At 41.0% G+C, this 25543-nt stretch overlaps 2 protein-coding genes across 2 annotated transcripts in view; one reads left to right on the top strand and one right to left on the bottom strand.

Moving 5' to 3' along the window:
• LOC124554061 (ankyrin-3-like) overlaps nucleotides 1-10041 on the top strand; it is a 57564-nt gene extending 47523 nt beyond the window's left edge. Inside the window, exons 2-4 of the mRNA XM_047128102.1 lie at nucleotides 2112-2685; nucleotides 7848-7994; nucleotides 9471-10041. Of these exons, the coding sequence (XP_046984058.1) occupies nucleotides 2123-2685; nucleotides 7848-7994; nucleotides 9471-9957 (1197 nt within the window). The 5' untranslated portion in view covers nucleotides 2112-2122 and the 3' untranslated portion in view covers nucleotides 9958-10041. The remainder of the gene's footprint in view (nucleotides 1-2111; nucleotides 2686-7847; nucleotides 7995-9470) is intronic.
• A 4392-nt stretch (nucleotides 10042-14433) lies between these two features.
• Nucleotides 14434-25543, bottom strand: part of LOC124553810 (neprilysin-2-like) — a 211150-nt gene continuing 200040 nt past the window's right edge. Inside the window, exon 15 of the mRNA XM_047127792.1 lies at nucleotides 14434-14892. Coding sequence (XP_046983748.1) covers nucleotides 14730-14892 — 163 coding nt within the window. The 3' untranslated portion in view covers nucleotides 14434-14729. The remainder of the gene's footprint in view (nucleotides 14893-25543) is intronic.

Raw genomic sequence — 25543 nt, 5'->3', positions numbered from 1 at the left:
GAGGTCTCCACAGTACATCGATGTTGTCGCCAGTGGTCGGCGGAAGGTGCACGTGCCCGTCGACCTGGGACCGGACCGCAGCGACGCACGGATGCACGCCAAGACCGTAGGATCCTACGCAGTGCCGTAGGGGACCGCACCGCCACTTCCCAGCAAATTAGGGACACTGTTGCTCCTGGGGTATCGGCGAGGACCATTCGCAACCGTCTCCATGAAGCTGGGCTACGGTCCCGCACACTGTTAGGCCGTCTTCCCCTCACGCCCCAACATCGTGCAGCCCGCCTCCAGTGGTGTCGCGACAGGCGTGAATGGAGGGACGAATGGAGACGTGTCGTCTTCAGCGATGAGAGTCGCTTCTGCCTTGGTGCCAATGATGGTCGTATGCGTGTTTGGCGCCGTGCAGGTGAGCGCCACAATCAGGACTGCATACGACCGAGGCACACAGGGCCAACACCCGGCATCATGGTGTGGGGAGCGATCTCCTACACTGGCCGTACACCACTGGTGATCGTCGAGGGGACACTGAATAGTGCACGGTACATCCAAACCGTCATCGAACCCATCGTTCTACCATTCCTAGACCGTCAAGGGAACTTGCTGTTCCAACAGGACAATGCACGTCCGCATATATCCCGTGCCACCCAACGTGCTCTAGAAGGTGTAAGTCAACTACCCTGGCCAGCAAGATCTCCGGATCTGTCCCCCATTGAGCATGTTTGGGACTGGATGAAGCGTCGTCTCACGCGGTCTGCACGTCCAGCACGAACGCTGGTCCAACTGAGGCGCCAGGTGGAAATGGCATGGCAAGCCGTTCCACAGGACTACATCCAGCATCTCTACGATCGTCTCCATGGGAGAATAGCAGCCTGCATTGCTGCGAAAGGTGGATATACACTGTACTAGTGCCGACATTGTGCATGCTCTGTTGCCTGTGTCTATGTGCCTGTGGTTCTGTCAGTGTGATCATGTGATGTATCTGACCCCAGGAATGTGTCAATAAAGTTTCCCCTTCCTGGGACAATGAATTCACGGTGTTCTTATTTCAATTTCCAGGAGTGTAGTTGCAGTTGATCCCGATGCATTTCAGAATTCCTGTGTGATGGTCTGGATACATGTTTGCCTATTACACATTATGACCCTCTTCAACTGTTGGCGGTATCTGTAAGTCAAGAGACGAGGTCGGCCTGTACGCTTTTGTGCTGTACGTGTCCCTTCACGTTTCCACTTCAACATCACATCAGAAACAGTGGACCTATGGATGTTTATGAATGTGTAAATCTCGCGTACAGCCGTATGACACAAGTGACACCCAATCACCTGGCCACTTTCGAAGTCTGTTAGTTCCGCAGAGCACCTTGTTCTGCTCCCTGACGATGTTTAATGACTAATGAGGCAGCTGATATGGAGTACCTGGCAGTAGGTGGCAGCACAATGCACCTAATATGAAAAACGTATGTTTTGGGGGTGTCTGGATACTTTTGATCACATAGTGTAGGTTAGTTGAATGGATGGAATTTTGTCTATTCCTGCATCAATATTTTGTCCTGTGCATGGTTGGGTGTTGTCTTGTTGGAAAGTGTTGAGTGTCAAGAAGGAGTTGCCACAGGACTGTGGGAGTTTCCCTTAGGAGCAGCTGATATATTAGCTCTACTGCATGGCAGTGTAAAGCCAGTAAGAGCAGTGTAACACAGTTGCAGTTGGAAAACATCACTGTTTTTCTAAGTACATGGAAAGATTATAAGTATAAGTAGTTCAGCAAAGCATCTGTGTAGTTGTTTCAGGTCTCATTTATACTGCACGAGAACTCCATTTTGAAACACTTCGTCATTAAGTGATGCTACGTTGTAGACATAAATTAAATAAAAGGGATCTCCACTCCTTCTTTCGAGATGTTGTCCAAAATAAGAACGTTAAAGCAATAAGGGTAATGTTGATACTTTGTTGTTGAAGATTTGCAGCTATTCACTAGTTGCATCTGTGTGGTAGAGCAAGGATATAATTGGGTTTAATTGACTTTTGATGGACAACATTTACCAGGTCTGCCTTTGCCTTGTGAAGTGCTGAGGATGCTGTGTTAGAGCAATGAGCTGTTCAGTGATACCATGTTTCAGGACCAACGACCATGGCAACTGGTATCAAAATCGAGGACTCGGTGACTGTGAACCTGGCCCCTCTTCTTGACGGAGGAGACGGCTCTATGGTGACACTGCTGGCGGGCGATACGCGACTGGCAGCACACAGGGAGGTCCTGGCTGCCAGGAGCCCAGTGTTTGCCGCCATGCTCCAGCGCGACACCCCGGAGGCCAGCAGTGGCGAGATCTCCATCACAGACGTGGAGGGCCCAGTGCTGAGCCTTCTGCTGGCCTACATGTACACTCTTCAGGCACCACAGGTGCCCAGCATGGCCGCCCAGCTGTTGGCTGCTGCAGACAGGTACGGCTTGTTGGCCCTGAAGGGTGAGTGTGAGAAGCAGCTGGTCGCTCAGTTGGCTGTGGAGACCGCAGCGGCAACAGCGGTACTCGCCGTGAGGCACTCGTGCCGAAACCTCACGTCAGCGGCGGTCGCCTTCATAAAGGCCAACTTAGGTGTGATGGCCACGCAGGGCTGGGCAGACGCAATGTGTAACGAGCCTCAAGAGTTGATTGAAGTGAGTCGACTGCTGGCTGAGCCATCAGAAGAAACCAAGTAAGTATGAGGCACACTACATATCTGTTTTTCACAGTGCGCTACAAGTGTGTGTGTGTGTGTGTGTGTATGTGTATGTGCGTGTGCGTGTGTGTGTATGTGTGTGTGTGTGTGTGTGTGTGTGTGTGTGTGTGTTTTCAAGCCTAGAGTGTTTTGTAAATTTGTGGTAAGATCTTATGGGACCAAACTGCTTAGGCCATCGGTCCCTAGGCTTACACACTACTTAATCTCACTTAAACTAACTTACGCTATGGACAACACACACACCCATGCCCGAGGTAGGACTCGAACCTCCGACAGGGAGAGCCACGCGGACTGTGACAAGGTGTCTCATTAGACCGTGCGGCTACCCCGCACTGCAGTGTTTTCGGCCGAGTTTAACAGAAGTTTTAATGTGGTAGGAAAGCTAGAAAATCATAAATGGGAAATGCAAGTGTTCAATCTAGATATAATGGGGGTCATTGAACTGAAATGGAAAGAAAAAGACGAATATAGGGTAATGTCAACAGCAGCAGAAAGTGTTATAATAAGAGTAGAGTTCATCGTGAGTATGGAAATAGAGCAGAGAATGTGCTACTGTGAATGGTTCAGTGATAGGGTAGTTCTCATAAAATTCAAAAGCCAATGAATGCTTACAACCATAGTTCAGGTATGCATGCTGATGTTGCAAGAAGACAATGGAGCGACAGGAAAAGTATATGGGAATATTGACTGGAATATTTAGTATGCAAATGAAGATGAAAATCTAATTTGCATGACGTATTGGAGTGCAGTTGTAGGGGAAGGAACAGAATAAAGGGTTGTGTGAGAATATGGGCTTGGCAGTAAGAGTGAGAGAGGAGGAACACTAATTGAGTTATACAATGAATTTCAGCTAGTAATCGTCAGTACTCTGTTCAAGAATCACAAGAGGAGGAGGAATACTGTGAAAAGAACTAAAGACACATGATGATGTCAAGCTGAGTACGTCACAGTCAGACAGAGAAATTCTGACATTTGGTATTTATGGACCATCCATTTTATCATATTCAGTGAAATAGGACTTGGCATGTGTTGATACAAAAGAACTTACATAATAGTGTCTGTATACATATCATACAGGCAATTAAATACATAAACAGAAAGACATCCTACAGATACAGATAGAAATCATACAGATAGCCATAAATCAAACAAATTATAAGTTTACGTTAAATCCAGTGGCACATGGCTATATTTAACTTAATTTATGGATGTTCTCGAATACAAAAAATTCATGTACTGATCACCACTGTAAAAGCTTCCACATATAAGTATAATGTGGAGCTTTGATATCTTTTTAATTCTTAAGGGAAAGGCACTAAAAAATTTTGGTATGATATATTGCACTTTTACGATTCTGGACTTTCTTATGTACTTCTTTATGAAAGATAGTTTTGTTTCTAGTTTCATAGTTATGGTAATTATTGTTCAAAGCAAACATCTGGGATTTTAAAATGCTTATGCTTTCATAGGTATATATAGATGGAGAGTCACACCTTTCTGTTATCTGAGTATATCCCTAGATTCCCAAGGTGCAACCACTTTGTAATTCTTCTTGTTCATTTTTGAACAGTATAGGCTATTTTTCTAGATTTGAAGTACCCAAAAATAAGACACCATATCGCAGTAGACTATCCATGAATGCATAATCAGGACTCATCACTGTTTCTCCACTGCAGGAATTTTTGAGCATTCTAAATATGTAACAGTATTTACTTAATTTTTTTATTGAGCCATTCTTTATGTTTATAACATTCAAGATGCTCATCTAACCAAATTCCCAAAAATTTAGTATTTGAAGTTTGTAGTGTTTTCTGTTTGCCTAACTTCACTATTATATTAGGGATTACTTTATTTGACTTATGCCTGAAACTCATCCTTAACGTTTTCTTCCCATTAACAAATAGGCTATTATTTTTAAACCATTTAATTACTTCTTCAGTTGTTATTCCTATTTTTTGTGTAAGTCAGTCACATTCTGAGTGTTAGCAAAGAGATTATTATTGTCAGTACACAGTATAGCATAAACTTGTGTTAAACAACTTGCTAAGTAATTTATTAATATCAAGAACAGTAGGCATCCCAACACCAATCCTTGTGGTACTTGAGTAGATTCCTCGTATCCAGAAAAGTAGGAATTGCCTTCATGAACTATTTCTACCTTTTGGTATCTATCAGATAAGTATTATTTTAACCACATATGAGCAGTGCCACAGACTCCATAGCAGTATATTTTGTCAAGCAAAGTTTTATGATCAATACTGTCAAATACCTTAGATAAAACGAAAAGCAATGCACAGTTCACTTCACCGCAATCAATGGAATTTAGAAACAGTTTTAGGAAATTATATGTAGTAGTTTCAGTTAATCTAATTTTTTCTAAAACTACTTGTCATTGGCAAATATTCCACTTTTGTTCAAAAAAGCTTAGAATCTTTTGTACATTATTCTTTCAAAATTTTTTGAGAAACAAGAATATTTGATAAAGATCTGCAGGATCAGTTTTTATATAATGATTTTGTTATTGATTCCTTAAGTTCTCTAGAGAATGTACCAGTGCTGAAAGAAGCATTAATTATGTCAACAGTAAGAGGAACAATATATTTGCTGTCTTTAATTACTTTCTCTGGAATGTCATCTGCACCACAGGAAAATTTATTTTTTTGTTAAGAATATCAGCCAACTACACTGCTCTTTAAATGGTTTTTATTTTATAAATCATTCACAGTGAGCCCATTTCGGCATACTGCCATCATCACGTGGCCTGTAAATGTATAACTAAGCGATGATCTTAATAAAATGACATGTAAGTATGATCAGAAAAAGTTATAATACATCGTTAGGTGTATTCACCTTACATGTAATATCGTTGCTCCCATGTCCAGCCTTTTTTAGATTTATTACTTTCTCCTTAGATGTACACTGGAGACAAATATTTAACTTTAGCCAGTTTTTATATGTGCTATTTCTTTTCTTGACAGCTTGGATGACAATGGATCAGCAATATTACATGTTTGCATAGTTACCATTATAAATAAGTGATGTGCGGAAATTTGGTTGTTTCTTATTATTTTATAGGTATTTTTGTAACTATGTTTTTGTCTGGAATTAATTTAAATTGTATTTGAGATATTTGTAATATTTTTAATTTCTTATAATAATTTGTTATTGTCTCTGAATTATGATGTTTCCATGGTGTTATGACCCTTTGTATACTCTTCATGCTTTTATTGCTGTTACTACGTATATGTGTTATTTAGTGTTTCTGACCTATTTCTTTACCTGTTTTCTTAATTTATAATGTGAATAAAGTTTTCTATGTACTTTTTGTGATTTAGGTCATGTTTTTCATTCAGTAAATTTGTAGTGTTGGTGTATGCATGTGAATATATCTTTATTTCCTCGATGAAATAGTCATATTGACAGTGTTTTTATGAAAACTGAAAGTAGATAATATGTTGTTATTTTTGTCAGTAGGCTATTGTTTTTCCATAAGGCGTTTGATTTTTCCTTATAAAATAGTTTACTGTTAACTTCTTGTTGGATCCATAACACTGCTCTATATTGTCTGATGTGAGGTACCAGCATTAGTTCTGCTGAAATCTTGATGTTGTAGGCCAGGATGAGTTTCTTCTTCAGACAAACATTATTGGATTTCACACTTTCTGTGAATTTTACTATTTTTATTGGTATCCATTTGAGAAAGTTCCCCATATCGGTATATGACATTAAAGTCCATAACTTTTGTTCAACTTAATTGAACATTACAATTAATATTTGAAAAAGCCTTCTTTTCAAGAAATCCTACTAGTGAGATATTATATGTAGCCCTAAGTGATTATAATTTCACCTGTTTTACTCAGAAGTAAATTTTGGAAATGCTTCCACTAATTTTAATAGGGTACTTCTTGTGATTCCTCACCATCGCATTCTTCATTTGCTCACACTTCACATACTATTCCATGGCAACTGTCCATCTGCTTGTCATAATGTCAATTTATTATAAAAGTTCTAATTCACATTTGTTTCATGGCTGTAGAAAGTTAGATGTTGTTTGTGTAATAAGTTGGTACCTACACTTACTACATTATGTTTCCATCTTCTTATTCTCCTCTCTCTCTCTCTCTAGTGAATATCATTCAGCTTCAAGACGTTAGGTTCCAAATCTCCTCACAGGCCGAAGTCACAGCCAGCTGACTTTAACTACTTCCTGTTTCCTAAATCTTCACAGAAATGTGCTTTGTCCATTGCATTATGAAGCTTCTTTGTCGTTATTTTCATTTACATTGGCTGCTTCACTCACCAGGAACTATTCCATTCCAAATATGATAAATATGATTAAACTGGCTACACCAATAAAATCAAGTTTTTAAGTTTTTGCACTGTCAACCTATGATCTGATGTAAGATTTTACAGCATTTATATAGTTTCATTTTACTGATCTTCCCCACTCATTCATTCAGCATTCGAATTGCAATCCTATTAAACGAAAGTGCTCATTTTCCCTTGCATATCAACTCTGTTTATTGGACAACATTTAAATATCCATGATAATATTTCCTATGTCAGTTAAATTACCTATTGGCTTAGCCCCATTCTCTCATGAATTGTCATGTTTCTGCACTGCTATCTTCTCTGCATAACCTTCCCTTCTAAGTTCAAAACCTTCTGTTCTCCTGTTCATTGTCTGCTACTCTTATAGCCCAGTCCCTGACACATGAACAACAAATGCATTGCAGACTGTCTGATGATCACAGTGGCACATTTAAGTACTTTTAGAGGCTTCAGACAGCCTGATTAATCCCCTTCTAATTTGTGTGATTATTGCTACAATGTACTCTGACGTCTGCGTCAGTATTTCCCCTGTCAGTCCAGCGGTATTGTTTTCCTTTGTATTTACCTTTAGTTTGTGCCTCCTTTTGGACAATTTGTTGTTTTACATGGTAAGAGAAAACTATGGGGAATGCAGGAGAAGTGGCGTAGAAACTGATTAATTTACCGGTAAGTCATTCCTGTTAACTTACACTTATTCTTGTTGTCAGGGGGCTGCCCTCTCATCTTTCTCAGTTATCCCTTAGCTGTGCTGAGTGTGGTAAGCATCCCATATGTGAATCTGATTGTCCACACAGTGTGCCAGGCAGGGTGCCGACCACTGCAGAGGGCGGGCCCACCCCCAGGACTCACAATCAGCCCCACAGCATCCACGGCCAGACTCCTGTCACAGCTACACTACCGACGCCTCCCCACCACAATTCTCAGTTTGATAATGCTGCCATCTCTCACATGCGGTGAGTTGCGTATCGACATATATAGAATATCCACAATCATAGCAACATTTATTGGTGCACTAAACAAGTGTTACAGTAAAAAAACCGAATTTTCCTTTTTATGAAACTTTTGTAATTTTTTGTTAAAGCAGACTTTTTTTATAGTTTTTGAGTGTGTATAGTAGTGTAGGCTTATGTGCTATATGTGAGATGAAGTGCTGGTGTGCATGTTTGTTTTGGTGGCTGCATCTTTTAGTGGATGTTTGTGTGTGCATGCATGCACCACACATGAATAGTGTGTGTGAAAGGGTATTGCAGAGTGTCATTGTTACAGTTGATATATTCCGAGCAACTGACTCTGATTTCATGTGAGGCAGTAATAATATCAGTTTGGTGACAGTGTGCCATAGAATTTACAAATAACTGGACTGTAATTTATGCTGCCACCTGAGAAAATTATCTGCAAATAACCAGAAATGTGATTAGTTTCTTGTGTTACTACACATAAAATGCCAGTAGTACCTGCCTTAAGTGTACATTTCAGTGGAGGTCATCTGGTTAACAGTAGCACCCTGGGGCAGAGGAACTCACTGTCTGGAATGAATTATAATAAAATGTGAGAACTGAATTACGTATGACATGGAATATAGCAATTTTTACTGTTAATTAGTTGAACCCCCCCCCCCCCCCCCCCCCCCCCCCCCCCCCAAAGAACCATGGACCTTGCCGTTGGTGGGGAGGCTTGCATGTAGACTGGCAATGTAGACTGGCAATGGCAAGGAAAGCGTTTCTGAAGTAGAGAAATTTGTTAACTTCGAGTATTGATTTAAGTGTCAGGAAGTCGTTTCTGAAAGTATTTGTATGGAGCGTAGCCATGTATGGAAGTGAAATATGGGCGATAACTGGTTTGGACAAGAAGAGAATAGAAGCTTTCGAAATGTGGTGCTACAGAAGAATGCTGAAGATCAGATGGGTAGATCATATAACTAATGAGAAGGTATTGAACAGGATTGGGGAGAAGAGGAGTTTGTGGCACGACTTGGCTAGAAGAAGGGATCGGTTGGTAGGACATGTTCTGAGGCATCAAGGGATCATCAATTTAGTATTGGAGGGCAGTGTGGAGGGTAAAAATTGTAGAGGGAGACCAAGAGATGAATACACTAAACATATTCAGAAGGATGTAGGCTGCAGTAGGTACTGGGAGATGAAGAAGCTTGCACAGGATAGAGTAGCATGGAGAGCTGCATCAAACCAGTCTCAGGACTGAAGACCACAACAACAACAACAATTAGTTGAAGACTTTGAGGAGAAGATGCTGCTAGACTTCTGTACTTTATACACCGATTATTCTGTATAACAGAACAGAGACTTCTAGATATGTAATTTCTCAGTGGACAGCTGCATGTTCATAACTGCTCAGTTTCACATGCATGAAAGTTTTCAACATTTAGTTTGTGTGATTATAGTTCAGTGTAAGAATCTCAATGTTTTGTGCAGGGGCCTTTCTGAAGAAGAGAAGGGCAGGAGGCTGATCCAGGCAGCTGAGCAGGGCTCAGTGGAGAAGCTTCGACTGCTGCTCAAAGCAGGTGCAGATGTGGGGGCAGTGGAGGAGGGCAATAGGACAGCCCTCCACTGTGCAGCAGAACGTGGCCACGTGGAGGCAGTGAGGTGCTTGATCGATGGTGGGGCAGAGGTTGATGCCAGGACCAAATGGCAGCACACGCCACTACACTTGGCTGCCATATGTGACCACACAGATGTGGTGAGGCTGCTGGTGGCTTCCCGTGCTGACCTCAACACCAGAGACCATGAAGGGATGACGCCTCTGCACTGGGCGGTAGACCACGGTAACTCGGAGGTGGTGGCTGCTCTTTTTGAGGCAGGGGCTGACACTGAGGCCAGGGATGAGCGTGGGGACACTGCCCTCGACTGTGCTACACGGGACAACCGACAGGAGCTGATACAGATACTGTCACAAAGGTAGCAGTCCGACTAACATACGTGGCACGAAACAAAACTTTGCTATACATCTTTTCGGTTTCTGCAAATAAAGAATTCCAAATATTAACCTGTTGTTGTTGATTTATACCTGTCATTATATGGTACATATAAATGCTCGGTAACACATCAACAAGCCTGACAATGGGACATATCTGTAAACAAATGTAAGTAATGTTTCTTTGAGGAAACAGTCTAAAAAAATATTTTTCTAGCAATCTTCACAAAGGGGAAAGACAATTGATGAATACTCCCTTTATTACATATAGACAACAGCTCTCTGTCTGAAATATGAGTTTGCTCCAGCTTACAAAATCTTCAGACGAGTCACATGAATGTTGCTCAGTGACATCTTTGACAACTCGCAATATCTCTATAGTTGAACACCTAATCATTTTCAAGGCACAAATGGGAAAAAAGCAACAGTTTTTGAAGATGCCTAATGCTGCATTCCTGTCAGTTGTTTGATGTTCCCACATCTTTACTTGGTAGGAGCACTTACGGTGATATCTTAAATTAGTGTAAATTGCATCATACCCATAAAATTTCCATGTAAGGGCTATAACTGGAATTCAGCTTTGGTTCTGACATTAGACCGATTTTATTTGTGTCTGCAATACAGATGATGCAAGAGTGTGAGTGTTTAATTACAGTGTGACACTGGTAGTAATATTTACACCACATGTGAGCCAACCACAAGTTAATGTAGTGAAAATAATTCAGGAACCACCTCAAATCATTCTTTTGTCACACAGGTGTAATGCTGCTGTTACAAAACATGCTAGCATTGGTCAGGAAACATCGACCTTCACTCTCACAGTATAGAATGCTGCAGCAAATTTTCCCACTTTCCACACTGCCACAATATTCAGTGAATTAATTTTTCTCTCAGCCTGGTGGTATGTAGGAACAGAGTTTGCAGGTGCTGCCACAAAGCCTACTGCATGGTAACCCAGGCCAGGCAGGCACTGCTGCTGACAGCACACTCACTGCCACAGGCGGCAGTCTGGGGAACTACAGCTCAGATGAACTGAACAATTGATAGGGGAATGTGATAACCCAGTACAAAAGTAACCCACCCCCCAACAAATCTGTGAATACAATTAGGAGAAAATACATGGTGGGCTGGGCCAATTCACACACAGTTTGACTTATATTACACATTTATTTTCCAAGAATATGACAAATCTGAATTTATATTTTTCTCACTCACACTGAATTGAGAATTTATTTTGGACACCATATATGTAAAAATACAGTAACGTGCACAAATGACTACAAAATAATTGTACTGAGAATTATTATTTGAACTTTTACGAAATGGTTGAAAATTTTGTTGAAATGTAGATTTAGTAAAACTTAGGGTTCCAAAATCTTTTAGAATATAGCTGAATCTTGCTATGACTCTGCATCTCAAATGTGGGCTCTACATTAACCAATTTGAACAGATTCAAAGCATTGCCTGGGGTGAGGCTCAACTTGGTCCATCTCTTAACATGACAAGGCAGATTAACATTAGATGGAATCTGCCAAGGGACTCATGTTAATGTCACACAATAATCATGTTTAGTCTTACAGGAAGCAATCTACAATGTACTAACATGTAGTGACCTGCACATTAACGTCTTATCAAGCAAACCCACTCAAAATATTATGTATCAAACCTAACATACAGTGGCTCTGCTAAAACTACCACTGGGGCCTACCTTTGTTTGCCAAATAACTCGCTCGAAGCCCACGAATGTCACCCAACAATCTGCTCATGATATAATTTGTTCAAGGAAGGCATATGTTGGTTATACGCAAATGGCATACTAGCAGTTCACTTTGAAGAAACAACACAGTATTGTTCCAATGCATAATTCACTCTTTCAGCCTACTGATCATATCTTAATTTACATTTTTCATGCTCATGATGCATTAAGAATTTTTTGCTAAAGCCCAAATTTATTTTGAGTACAATATCTGTAAAAAGACAATATCTTGAACTACTGGTTCAAATTAATACAGGAGGTGGAGAACAAATGTATTTTTGTAAGGAAAATATGGTCTTTGAAGTCAGCTTGTAATAATAGGAAACGTTTTGTTAGTTGTGCTGAGATACGCAGCTGTCACTATCAATGACTGGGTTTGTGTTTACTGACACTCAAAAGTGCTTTGTGTATGGATGGCTAGCTCTGAAACCTGCTTGGAAACACAGATTCATTTGCAAGCATCACTGCCCTGTGATGAATATGATGACTTATTTGCAAACACACTGATTCATTCGCAACCATTGCCACCTTGTGACAACTACAGTGAACAGGGAGTGGTTTATGTATGCTGAAGTGGCATTGTTCGATGCTATCACCATAAAGAAAGGAAAGAATCATGCACAAAACAGTAATGCAACCAATTCTTTAGTAATGATCCAGTGTTTGGTATCCTTATCAAGTGGACGTGACAGCATACAGCACGAAAAAACTGAGTGGACATGCTTATAGAACTGTAGCTGGCTATGGAAATCCACACAAAAGCGCTGAGATACTCAAGAAACTTAAATCATAATCTGCTGTACTACAAAAACCCTTTTGTGAAAATTAGAGAACTGGTATCGGAAGAAGGCAGTGCAAAATTTCTGCTGCCATCATTGTATGTCTTGTGTACACTCCATAAGAAGATGCTAAAAGAGAGCAAGGTGCACACCATGGTGTACTATCAGACTGACACTCCATATACAAAGGAAACAGGATGGGGAACCACTGGTACTGGTTGCAGATACCCTCAGCCATGCAATACACAGTGATGATCACTAGATGTACATAGCTTTCGAAAGTAGAGGTAACAAAATTATGCCAATTATGTAACTATTTTTGTAATCAGTCTGCAGTTAAATTCACTTTCAATTAGAAACATGATCTTTCATCGTCTTCTGACAATTTGGATGGTCGAAATATTTGAAACATGGAGTTTCTGCATACATTTGATATGTTTTGAATGCCAGGAGAATTTTAAATGACAGTCCCAAACTTCTGCAGGCTGATACACTGACGGTGCAAATGATGTCTCTGTTACAAAATAGTGTGTGGGGAAGGGGGGGGGGGGAAGCAGGGGAGGGGAGAATGAGAGAGGAAGAGTGAGAGAGTGAGAGTGAGAGAGAGAGAGAGAGAGAGAGAGAGAGAGAGAGAGAGCGAGAGAGAGAGAGAAAATGTACTGCTCAGTGTCACATGAAGGCTCAATATGTGGATATGATCTTCCATATAGGACTGGGAAACTTTGGATACCTCTGCCTCTTGTAAAACTATTGCTCCATGTTCGTTTTGCTTATAGTATTTCTCCCTGATTTCCACAGTGTGTGTACTACTTGTCCCACAACTCAGCACATTTAGAAATTTTTATATCTGTATGGGAGTATATGTGATGTGTAAGAGCAATCCAACTTTGAGTTAATAGATCTTAACGTTTTATTATTATTATTATTTTCCATCTTCCTGGATGACTGGTTGTGAGACAGACATGCCGCTGCTGTCTTGAAACTAACATTTATCACCTTTTACAGCATTTTCGCAAATGATGATATCAGTTATGCAATAATTACTTTAGTGTTGCTGATTGGTTCCATAATTTCAAGTGACAGACTACTTTAATGACAGTCATCATGAGGCTTTTGTTATATATTATCATATATTGGTCAGCATCTAGTAAACTTCATGGCATATACTTCTTCAACAATAACTCAATAGATTGCTCTGTTTATTCGATGAAAGAGTTTCTAGGCTGTCAATCACTTCTCCGGTGACTGTCAGATGGAGGCTGTTGTCAGTTTTGTTTCGCCTTCATGCTAATTAGGGCAAAAACGAAGGACAGACATGTGCTCTGTACGTCGCCTTGAAGAGTCACACATGGTCTCGCGGTTCTAGGCGCTCAGTCCGGAACCGCGCGACTGCTACGGTCGCAGGTTCGAATCCTGCCTCGGGGATGGATGTGTGTGATGTCCTTAGGTTAGTTAGGTTTAAGTAGTTCTAAGTTCTAGGGGACTGACGACTGCGGCTGTTAAGTCCCATAGTGCTCAGAGCCATTTGAAGAGTCACACATTGTCACAGCTCCATTAAGTGAAACTACCTCATTAGCTCTTTCCTCATCTGCTTGTGTCATATCCCAGTATTGCAGTAAACCTCACTTTTCACCAACTAGACAATTTGTTTCACTCGTTGTAGAGTTAAAATTGCTAAAATGATAGCTTCCCTAGGTTTTATCCAATAAATTTTCTCTTTCCTCTTAGTTTTACCACTTGTTATGGGTGACATTTTTTCCATGTGATATTATCCAACCGAAATGAATACGCAATATTTGTAAGAAAGAAAACCGTATCTAAAGTTATTTACTAAAATTTAAGATAAAACTAACTGCTTCTGCACAAAGATTTATTTATCCACCCTAAAGAGGAGAAGGTTACTAGGATGCAATTGCATGCTGTCACACACACACACACACACACACAGTTGGCAAATTTGGCTGTGATGTGCTGAAACTGCAGCACCCAGACTGTCTTCTCTGGGTGCTTTGCAGGATGTGCCTGCCAGTCTCTTTCGAGGCTGCGGCCTTCCATATAACATGTCAGAGCCCAGCCAGTGAGGATCGACCAGAAGCAGAGCTCCACAGCCGGAGTGTTGGTCAGCGGCTGACTGCATGCAGGTTCACTTCCGTTGTCACAGCCTGCAGCCACACCCATCAGTCAGCGATCTGCCCCTGGCAGTTCAGCATCCCCACCAGTGCTCTCTACCACACCTGGCACTTCTTCTCAGGATTCATGCTGGAGCCGAGCGGACACCTGAAGTCCTCAGCAAATTCGGGGCGGTTGGCGAACGGGCCCAACACACGGAAGCGGGCAGGGGAGTGCACTCCGGTCATAATTTCTTGTCGCAACTTCTCGGTGCGGTACCTGTGAATGGATCGAAGCAGATACTGTAACTTGTTTTCCTGTCTTGTTATTTAACTGCCAAAAATGAGGGCAACGAAGTATCTCTGTTCAGATGTGATTGGTGATGACTTAAATACTGGCACCAAACTTTTAAAAAAATGGTAGCAATTCCTTAAGTAAGAGGACTTTAACTACAACTTCCATGACAAACATACTTGTGGAACTAAATTTATAAATATTTTTACAACATAGTCACTTTGCCTTCCCCCCCCATGAACCATGGACCTTGCCGTTGGTGGGGAGGCTTGCGTGCCTCAGTGAAACAGATAGCCGTACCGTAGGTACAACCACAATGGAGGGGTATCTGTTGAGAGGGCAGAAAAACTTGTGGTTCCTGAAGAGGGGCAGCAGCCTTTTCAGTAGTTGCAAGGGCAACAGCCTGGATGATTGACTGATCTGGCCATGCAACAATAACCAAAACGGCCTTGCTTTGCTGGTACTGCAAACGGCTGAAAGCAAGGGGAAACTACGGCCGTAATTTTTTCCGAGGGCACGCAGCTTTACTGTATGATTAAATGATGATGCCGTCCTCTTGGGTAAAATATTCCGGAGGTAAAATAGTCCCCCATTCGGATCTCCAGGCGGGGACTACTCAAGAGGACGTCGTTATCAGGAGAAACAAAACTGGCGTTCTGCGGATCGGAGTGTGGAGTGTCAGATCCCTTAATCGGGGAGGCAGGTTAGAAAATTTAAAAAGGGAAATGGATAGGTTAAAGTTAGATAAAGTGGGAATTAGTGAAGTTCGGTGGCAGGAGGAACAAGACTTCTGGTCAGGTGATTACAGGGTTATAAATACAAAATCAAAAAGGGGTAAGGCAGGAGTAGGTTTAGTAATGAATAGGAAAATAGGAATGCGGGTAAGCTACTGCAAACAGCATAGTGAACGCATTATTGTGGCCGAGATAGATACGAATCCCACACCTACTACAGCAGTACAAGTTTATCTGCCAACTAGCTCTGCAGATGACGAAGAAATTGAAGAAATGTATGATGAAATAAAAGAAATTTTTCAGATAGTGAAGGGAGACGAAAATTTAATAGTCATGGGTGACTGGAATTCGAGTGTAGGAAAAGGGAGAGAAGGAAACGTAGATTGGGGCTAAGAAATGAAAGAGGAAGTCGCCTGGTAGAATTTTGCACAGAGCACAACATAATCATAGCTAACACTTGGTTTAAGAATCATGATAGAAGGTTGTATACATGGAAGAACCTTGGAGATACTAAAAGGTATCAGATAGATTATATTATGGTAAGACAGAGATTTAGGAACCAGGTTTTAAATTGTAAGACATTTCCAGGGGCAGATGTGGACTCTGACCACAATCTATTGGTTATGACCTGTAGATTAAAACTGAAGAAACTGCAAAAAGGTGGGAATTTTAGGAGATGGGACCTGGATAAACAGAAAAGAACCAGAGGTTGTACAGAGTTTCAGGAAGAGCATAAGGGAACAATTGACAGGAATGGGGGAAAGAAATACAGTAGAAGAAGAATGGGTAGCTTTGAGGGATGAAGTAGTGAAGGCAGCAGAGGATCAAGTAGGTAAAGAGACGAGGGCTAGTAGAACTCCTTGGGTAACAGAAGAAATATTGAATTTAATTGAAGAAAGGAGAAAATATAAAAATGCAGTAAATGAAGCAGGCAAAAAGGAATACAAACGTCTCAAAAATGTGATCGACAGGAAGTGCAAAATGGCTAAGCAGGGATGGCTAGAGGACAAATGCAAGGATGTAGAGGCTTATCTCACTAGGGGTAAGATAGATACTGCCTACAGTAAAATTAAAGAGACCTTTGGAGATAAGAGAACCACTTGTATGAACATCAAGAGCTCAGATGGAAACCCAGTTCTAAGCAAAGAAGGGAAGGCAGAAAGGTGGAAGGAGTATATACAGGGTCTATACAATGGCGATGTACTTGAGGACAATATTATGGAAATGGAAGAGGATGTAGATGAAGATGAAATGGGAGATACGATACTGCGTGAAGAGTTTGACAGAGCACTGAAAGACCTGAGTCGAAACAAGGCCCCCAGAGTAGTAATAATTCCATCCCAAAGAAAGCAGGTGTTGACAGATGTGAAAATTACCGAACGATCAGTTTAATAAGCCACAGCTGCGAAATACTAACACAATTTTTTTACAGATGAATGGAAAGCTAGTAGAAGCCGACCTCGGGGCAAGATCAGTTTGGATTCCGTAGAAATACTGGAACACGTGATGCAAAACTAACCTTACGACTTATCTTAGAAGCTAGATTAAGGAAAGGCAAACCTACGTTTCTAGCAGTTGTAGACTTAGAGAAAGCTTTTGACAATGTTGACTGGAATACGCTCTTTCAAATTCTCAAGGTGGCAGGGGTAAAATACAGGGAGCGAAAAGCTATTTACAATTTGTACAGAAACCAGATGGCAGTTATAAGAGTCGAGAGACATGAAAGGGAAGCAGTGGTTGGGAAGGGAGTAAGACAGGGTTGTAGCCTCTCCCCGATGTTATTCAATCTGTATATTTAGCAAGCAGTAAAGGAAACAAAAGAAAAATTCGGAGTAGGTATTAAAATCCATGGAGAAGAAATAAAAACTTTGAGGTTCACCGATGACATTGTAATTCTGTCAGAGACAGCAAAGGACTTGGAAGAGCAGTTGAACGGAATGGATGGTGTTTTGAAGGGAGGATATAAGATGAACATCAACAAAAGCAAAACGAGGGTAGTGGAATGTAGTCGAATTAAGTCGGGCGATGTTGAGGGTATTAGATTAGGAAATGAGAAACTTAAAGTAGTAAAGGAGTTTTGCTATTTGGGGAGCAAAATAACTGATGATGGTCGAAGTAGAGAGGATATAAAATGTAGATTGACAATGGCAAGGAAAGCGTTTCTGAAGAAGAGAAATTTGTTAACATCGGGTATAGATTTAAGTGTCAGGAAGTCATTTCTGAAAGTATTTGTATGGAGTGTAGCCATGTATGGAAGCGAAACATGGACGGTAAATAGTTTGGACAAGAAAAGAACAGAAGCTTTCGAAATGTGGTGCTACAGAAGAATGCTGTAGATTAGATGGGTAGATCACGTAACTAATGAGGAAGTATTGAATAGGATTGGGGAGAAGAGAAGTTTGTGGCACAACTTGACCAGAAGAAGGGATCGGTTGGTAGGACATGTTCTGAGGCATCAAGGGATCACCAATTTAGTATTGGAGGGCAGTGTGGAGGGTAAAAATCGTAGGGGGAGACCAAGAGATGAATACACTAAGCAGATTCAGAAGGATGTAGGTTGCAGTAGGTACTGGGAGATGAAGAAGCTTGCACAGGATAGAGTAGCATGGAGAGCTGCATCAAACCAGTCTCAGGACTGAAGACCACAACAACAACAGTCACTTTGCATGGCAACACAGGTATTCCAGCTGTTGGCAAGCTCACGATGTATGTGTGTAACCCATTCATACATGATACAAGTATAAATTAATACTGTGCATAGTAAATACCCACAGCACAAAAGGTAAGTCCAGTAAACACACATGAACTCCATGCAAACATAAAGACATACAGTGTAAACACACATGCACACTGTGTTTAGATACATACAGACATACATACACACAAAAATACATATCTACAAGCTCAAACATACATGCACACTGAAAAACACGTTTACACACACTAAGTGCAGACATAGATACACACCATACAAAAATACGCACACACACACACCCACACACACATGCACGCATACAAAAAACATAAATGTGTTGTTTTTCTCTATAGTCTAAAAATTGGTTCGATACAGCTCTCCACACCAGTGTACCCTGCGCAGGCCTCTCTATCTCTGAGCAACTGCTACGCTAAGGATGCAAGTTGTCGCTGAAACAACCAGTTTGTGGCTATATAATCTTTTGCAGTAAAATACAGTAAATAAAGCAGGCAAAAAGGAATACAAACGTCTCAAAAACGAGATCGGCAGGAAGTGCAAAATGGCTAAGCAGGGATGGCTAGAGGACAAATGTAAGAATGTAGAGGGTTATCTCACTAGGGGTAAGATAGATACTGTATACAGGAAAATTAAAGAGACCTTTGGAGAAAAGAGAACCACTTGCATGAATATCAAGAGCTTTGATGGAAACCCAGTTCTAAGCAAAGAAGGGAAAGTAGAAAAGTGGAAGGAATATATAGAGGGTCTATACAAGGGCGATGTACTTGAGGACAATATTATGGAAATGGAAGAGGATGTAGATGAAGATGAAATGGGAGATATGATACTGCGTGAAGAGTTTGACAGAGCACTGAAAGACCTGAGTCGAAACAAGGCCCCGGGAGTAGACAACATTCCATTGGAACTACTGACGACCTTGGGAGAGCCAGTCCTGACAAAACTCTACCATCTGGTGAGCAAGATGTATGAGACAGGCGAAATACCCTCAGACTTCAAGATGAATATAATAATTCCAACCTCAAAGAAAGCCGGTGTTGAGAGATGTGAAAAATTACCGAACTATCAGTTTAATAAGTCACAGCTGCAAAATACTAACGCGAATTCTTTACAGACGAATGAAAAAACTAGTAGAAGCCGACCTTGGGGAAGATCAGTTTGGATTCCGTAGAAATATTGGAACGCATGAGGCAATACTGACCCTACGGCTTATCTTAGAAGCTAGATTAAGGAAAGGCAAACCTATGATTCTAGCATTTGTAGACTTAGAGAAAGCTTTTGACAATGTTGACTGGAATACTATCTTTGAAATTCTGAAAGTGGCAGGGGTAAAATATAGGTAGCGTAAGGCTATTTACAATTTGTATAGAAACCAAATGGCAGTTATAAGAGTTGAGGGGCATGAAAGGGAAGCAGTGGTTGGGAAGGGAGTCAGACACAGTTGTAGCCTCTCCCCGATGTTATTCAATCTGTATATTGAGCAAGTGGCAAAGGAAACAAAAGAAAAATTCGGAGTAGGTATTAAAATCCATGGAGAAGAAATAAAAACTTTGAGGTTCGCCGATGACATTGTAATTCTGTCAGAGACAGCAAAGGACTTGGAAGAGCAGTTGAACGGAATGGAGAGTGTCTTGAAGGGAGGGTATAAGATGAACATCAACAAAAGCAAAACGAGGATAATGGAATGTAGTCGAATTAAGTTGGGTGATGTTGAGGGTATTAGATTAGGAAATGACACACTTAAAGAAGTAAAGGAGGTTTGCTATTTGGGGAGCAAAATAACTGATGGTGGTCGAAGTAGAGAGGATATAAAATGTAGACTGGCAATGGCAAGGAAAGCGTTTCTGAAGAAGAGAAATTTGTTAACATCGAGTATTGATTTAAATGTCAGGAAGTCGTTTTTGAAAGTATTTGTATGGAGTGTAGCCATGTATGGAAGTGAAACATGGAGGATAAATAGTTTAGACAAGAAGAGAATAGAAGCTTTTGAAATGTGGTGCTATAGAAGAATGCTGAATATTAGATGGGTAGATCACATAACTAATGAGGAGGTGTTGAATAGGATTGGGGAGAATAGAAGTTTGTGGCACAACTTGACTAGAAGAAGGAATCGGTTGGTAGGACATGTTCTGAGGCATCAAGGGATCACAAATTTAGCATTGGAGGGCAGCGTGGAGTGTCAAAATCGTAGAGGGAGACGAAGAGATGAATACACTAAGCATATTCAGAAGGATGTAGGTTGTAGTAAGTACTGGGAGATGAAGAAGCTTGCACAGGATAGAGTAGCATGGAGAGCTGCATCAAACCAGTCCCAGTACGTACTAAAGACCACAACAACAACAATCTTTTCCATGCCAATTTAACCTGACTGTTAAAACTACTCAGAAAACTGATTTTCCAAATAACTAAATTTCTGTTTTTTTTCTGACTATTAGCTCCTGTAATAAACATAGAAATCGAAGAAGGATTGAAAAATTTTGACTCTCTCAATTCTGAGATACATAGGATTGAAACATTAGATACATAGGTAAAGAAAGGAGAACTTAATCTGTTTACAGTTCACTGCTTTTCTCGAAACGTGGTAAGTGGTAGAATACTAGTCTATTAAAAAATCACCTTTATTCGCCAACTGATTGTAATTTTTTTGAAACTCTACCCAAAAGTCACGTGTGTTCAGGGATCGTACCACTATATGGGCATTACGAATAGTCAGTGATAGAGTGAAAACTGAGCTTGAAGATGTCTTTTTTTCCTTGTTAATTTGTCCATATTCAAGGACTACAGGCAAATAAGGGCACATTATGTAGATACATGTGCCACATCAGTTACCAGTTATTTCTATTTTTATTGCATACTCTTATTAAATTGTTGGTGAGTTTTTGATTTCTTACTGGTACCAAAGTTTCCTTACTCTTATTATCTCATAGAAATGGCACACAAATATTTAATCTTTCACTGCTATATCACTTCGTAAAAATATCTCCAGGCTAGGCTCTGTGCCACTCTGCAGAGGAACTGCCGTACAGGCCAGGTAGGGGACCAAGCTTTGCACACGGTACGTACACCGCGGGCCTTAAGGCACGGCGCACGGCGACAGGGACGCCATTGTCTCAGCAGTGCTGTACCGATTCTTATGCCACGTGTTTGTTGCTGGTTTCTGTCGGCATTATTATCAAAATAGCACTTATCACTTTTCACGTTATATACGATAATGCAATATTTCAGACCAACGCAAATTTTACAAAAAAAAAAAAAAAAAAAAAAAAAAATCATTTAAATTTTGGCACGGTTGCTACTTCTTGCTGATATGTTGGTTTCTTTACTCAGTTAATACTAAGTAACAGAAAACACCTGTTATAACTGACACCGAACAAGTACCTGATAATACCTGTTATTCAGACCTAAAATAGTGGTATTGGTTTTAACCAGTCCTTTTTCCCCTTCCCTATACTGCGCCCTACAGGCACAAGAACTTGTCTCCTGTAGCCCGTCCTCAGCCTTCTTCCACAACATTTACCACATAAATGATATTGAACTGAAACTGTCAGCTGCCAACAGGTGTTGTTGATATACCTCGATACGGACAGCTGAAAATGTGTGCCCCGACCGGGACTCGAACCCGATATCTCGTGCTTACTTGGCAGACGCTCCATCCATCTGAGTCACCGAGGACACAGATGAACAGCGCAAGTGAAGGGACTTATCCGTTGCACGCTTCCCGTGAGATCCACTTTCCCAACTGTACACAATCTACATACGTAATGTACCTAATAGAAATTTGTCCAGCCACTCACTACTTGCGCACAATAAGATGACGACTCCCGTAAGAGTTCGGGCAACCTGTGTGCACACGCACACACGAAGGTCAATGACTGGGTAGCCTTTAACTATCTATATCAAGATAGTTACTGTTCTCGAAAGAACAGATACCATTGATGACCGTGCAGCTTCTGTAGAATAGATTATAATTAATTGAAACCTTCTGCTGCCGACAAGTGTTGTTGATATACCTCGATGCACACAGGTTGCCTGAACTGTCACGTTAGAGTGAGCGAGTAATGAGTGGGTGGCCAAATATCTGTTAGGTACATTACGTACGTACATTGTGGACAGTTGGGAATGTGGATCTCACGGGAAGCGTGCAAGGGATAAGTCCCTTCACTCGCGCTGTTCATCTGTGTCCTAGGTGGCTCAGATGTATAGACCGTCTGCCATGTAAGCACGAGAACCCGAGTTCGAGTCATGGTCGGGGCATATATTTTCAGCCGTCCCCATCGAGATATTTCAACACCATCTGTCGGCAGCTGAGGCTTTCAATTAATTATAATTTATTCTAGAGAAGCTGCATGGTCATCAATCTGTTCTTTCGATAACAGTTACTATAATCATATATTTACCACATACCTTGCTACAATACACACTGTTATTTGTAAATACCTCTGGAGCTTCAAAAGGTGAGTGCAAGAAAACTACAAAGTGTACAGAAAAAAACTGGCCAGTTGCGAGTAGGACTCACGCACTGAGTGTTCTGTACAAACCTAACTACGTATACGTAGACAGTTCGTCCATTCTGGGAATTGAGAATCTCGAATATTTTTGCATGTTGTCGACACTGGTAATGGCGAGATATCGGTCCCAGGGAATCCGAGACTTCCCAGCATGTTTTGATTTCAATAACATAAATGTTACATAAAGTCTTGCAGAAGGTAAGATGACCATTGTTCTAATACTCAATAGTCAAGGATTGACTTTATTGCCCATATGATGCATTTCAGAATTAATCCGTCATCAGATATCTGGGAGTGATTACTGCACGTTAATATGGAGAAACCCCATTATCTACTTGCAGGAATCCCTCCTGGCTATACGATGTTGGATAAATTTCTAAATGTGTCATACGAGCAACTAATTCATTCCACGCCCGATGTCTGAGTTTTTCCATTGCGACCCATTCAGCCTACATGCACAGCTACTGATTGTTTTAATTTCAAGTCTGACACCGGATAACAAATGACAAAAGAAATCATTTTTTCGTGAGATATAGAACTAAAATTAACAATTGTCGGATTTTTTTTCTTCTAGTGTACTGTGAAACCTTGCTTATTGCCAAATTTCATAATTCTAGGCCAGCGGGAAATACCCTATAGGTACTGATGAGAAAGTTTGTGAGTATTAAAATATGTGAAATAAATGACTGCATCCTTTGACTGCAATTACTTAGAAGCTCCACTGTATTACTCTGCCAAGGCACTTCAGGCATCGGTGTATGATATAAATTTCAATTTCATATTTGTACCATTTCCTGAGAAGAAATGTCTGTGACAGTCAGACAGAACAATGACAAGATGAATCTACAAGGAAGGGCTCCGTTCGTATCGACTGAGGTACGCAGCCCTGAGAATGACATGTATAAGTGGGCAGGACACGTCTCCAAGTTTCTATCTGTAATACATCTCATTCCATAGTTGCACTAGGCAGTAAGAGTGTCAGAACACGTACAAAAATCATCCACTTCAACTTGTCACATCAAATTTGTTCGCTCCTGCAGGTGGAGAAAACAACATCGTAAGAGATGCCCATACTGCACACCTCTAATGCGAGTTACAAACTTGGAGACACTCTCCATCTACTGTTCAGTATCTGTTTTCTATATATCTTACCGACTGGGGCATGACTCTCATTACTTTTTCACCTGTTGATGATCATCCATCCAAGATAGGGAGGACTGGACGCCATAAGAGGGGGATAATTTATTGCTGTCAACAAAAATATTGTGTCTGTGGAGGTTGAGTCTGACTGTGAAGTTATCTGGACGAAAGTGGCAAGCCTATGTAAACTAAAGTTAACTATTGGATGTCTTTGCCGCTCACCAGATTCTGCTGTAAAAATTGTCGAATCATTCTGGAAACATCCCCCAGGCTGTGGCTAAGCCATGTCTCCGCAGTATCCTTTCTTCCAGGAGTGCTAGTTCTGCAAGTTTTGCAGGAGAACTTCTGTAAAGTTAGGAAGGTAAGAGACGAGATACTGGCAGAAGCCAAGCGGTGAGGATGGGGCGTGAGTCGTGCTTGGGTAGCTCAGATGGTAGAGCACTTGCCCGCGAAAGGCAAAGGTCCCGAGTTCGAGTCTCGGTCCAGCACACAGTTTTAATCTGCCAGGAAGTTTCATTGTCGAATCATTCAAAGAAAATCAGTACAGTGGAAGAATCCAGATCATGCAATATTAGTTACAGGTGACTTTAATCTACCGAATCTACTGGGACATCTAAATAGATCTATTGCAGGAGCTATATTTTCTGAAAACTGTCTTGAACAGCCAGTTAGACACACAATGGAAATATTTTAGACCTTGCTGTTATAAACAGGTCTGACCTTGAAACTTCCTGGCAGATTAAAACTTCATGCCAGATCAAGACTTGAATTTGAGACCTTTGCATACCAGCTGGTGGAGCACTTGCCTGTGAAACACTAGCCCCAAGTTCGAGTCTCGGTCCGGCATACAGTTTTTATGTGCCAGGAAGTATCGTATCAGCGCATACTATGCTGCAGGGTGAAAATTCCATTCAGGTCTGAACCTATCAAATGTGTTCGTATAGAGACTGGAATTAGTAATCACGATGTCATCGCAGCAACAATCACTACTACAGTTATTAAATCCACCAAGAAGGCTAGCAGAATATTTATGATAGAAAGAGCAGATAACCAGTCGTTAGCATCCCACTTAGACAATGAATGGACGTGATTTAGTTCCAATATGATGGACGTAGGGGAATAGTGGGGAAAGTTTAAAAGTACTGTAAATAATGATCTGGAGAAGTATTTGCTGAATAAGTGGATTCAGAATGGCAGCCACTTGCTGTGTGGGTTGATAACAAAATTAGCTGAGGAAGCAGAGACTGGCCAACTCTGGGCTAAAAAAAGAACGAGCAAATCTCAACAGGCAAAAGTTAGTAGAATTTCGTGTGTCTTTAAGAAGGTTGATGCGCCTAGCATATAACAACTTCCACCATCGTACCTTAGTAAAACATCTTGCCGAGAACCCAAGACAATTCTGGTCCTACGTAAATTTGCTCATCAGTTCGAAGGTATCTGTCCGATCACTTGTCGACCAGTCTCATGTGGGAACAGAAGATTGCAAAAGGAAAGCCGAAGTTGTAAATATCACATTTAAGAAATCGTTCCCGCAGAACTATCGT

Source organism: Schistocerca americana, chromosome 11 (genome assembly GCF_021461395.2).
Source record: "Schistocerca americana isolate TAMUIC-IGC-003095 chromosome 11, iqSchAmer2.1, whole genome shotgun sequence".
Classification (NCBI taxonomy): Eukaryota; Metazoa; Arthropoda; class Insecta; order Orthoptera; family Acrididae; genus Schistocerca; species Schistocerca americana.
The sequence above is the reverse complement of the archived record's forward strand: the minus strand, read 5'-3'. Positions and strand labels throughout refer to the sequence as shown.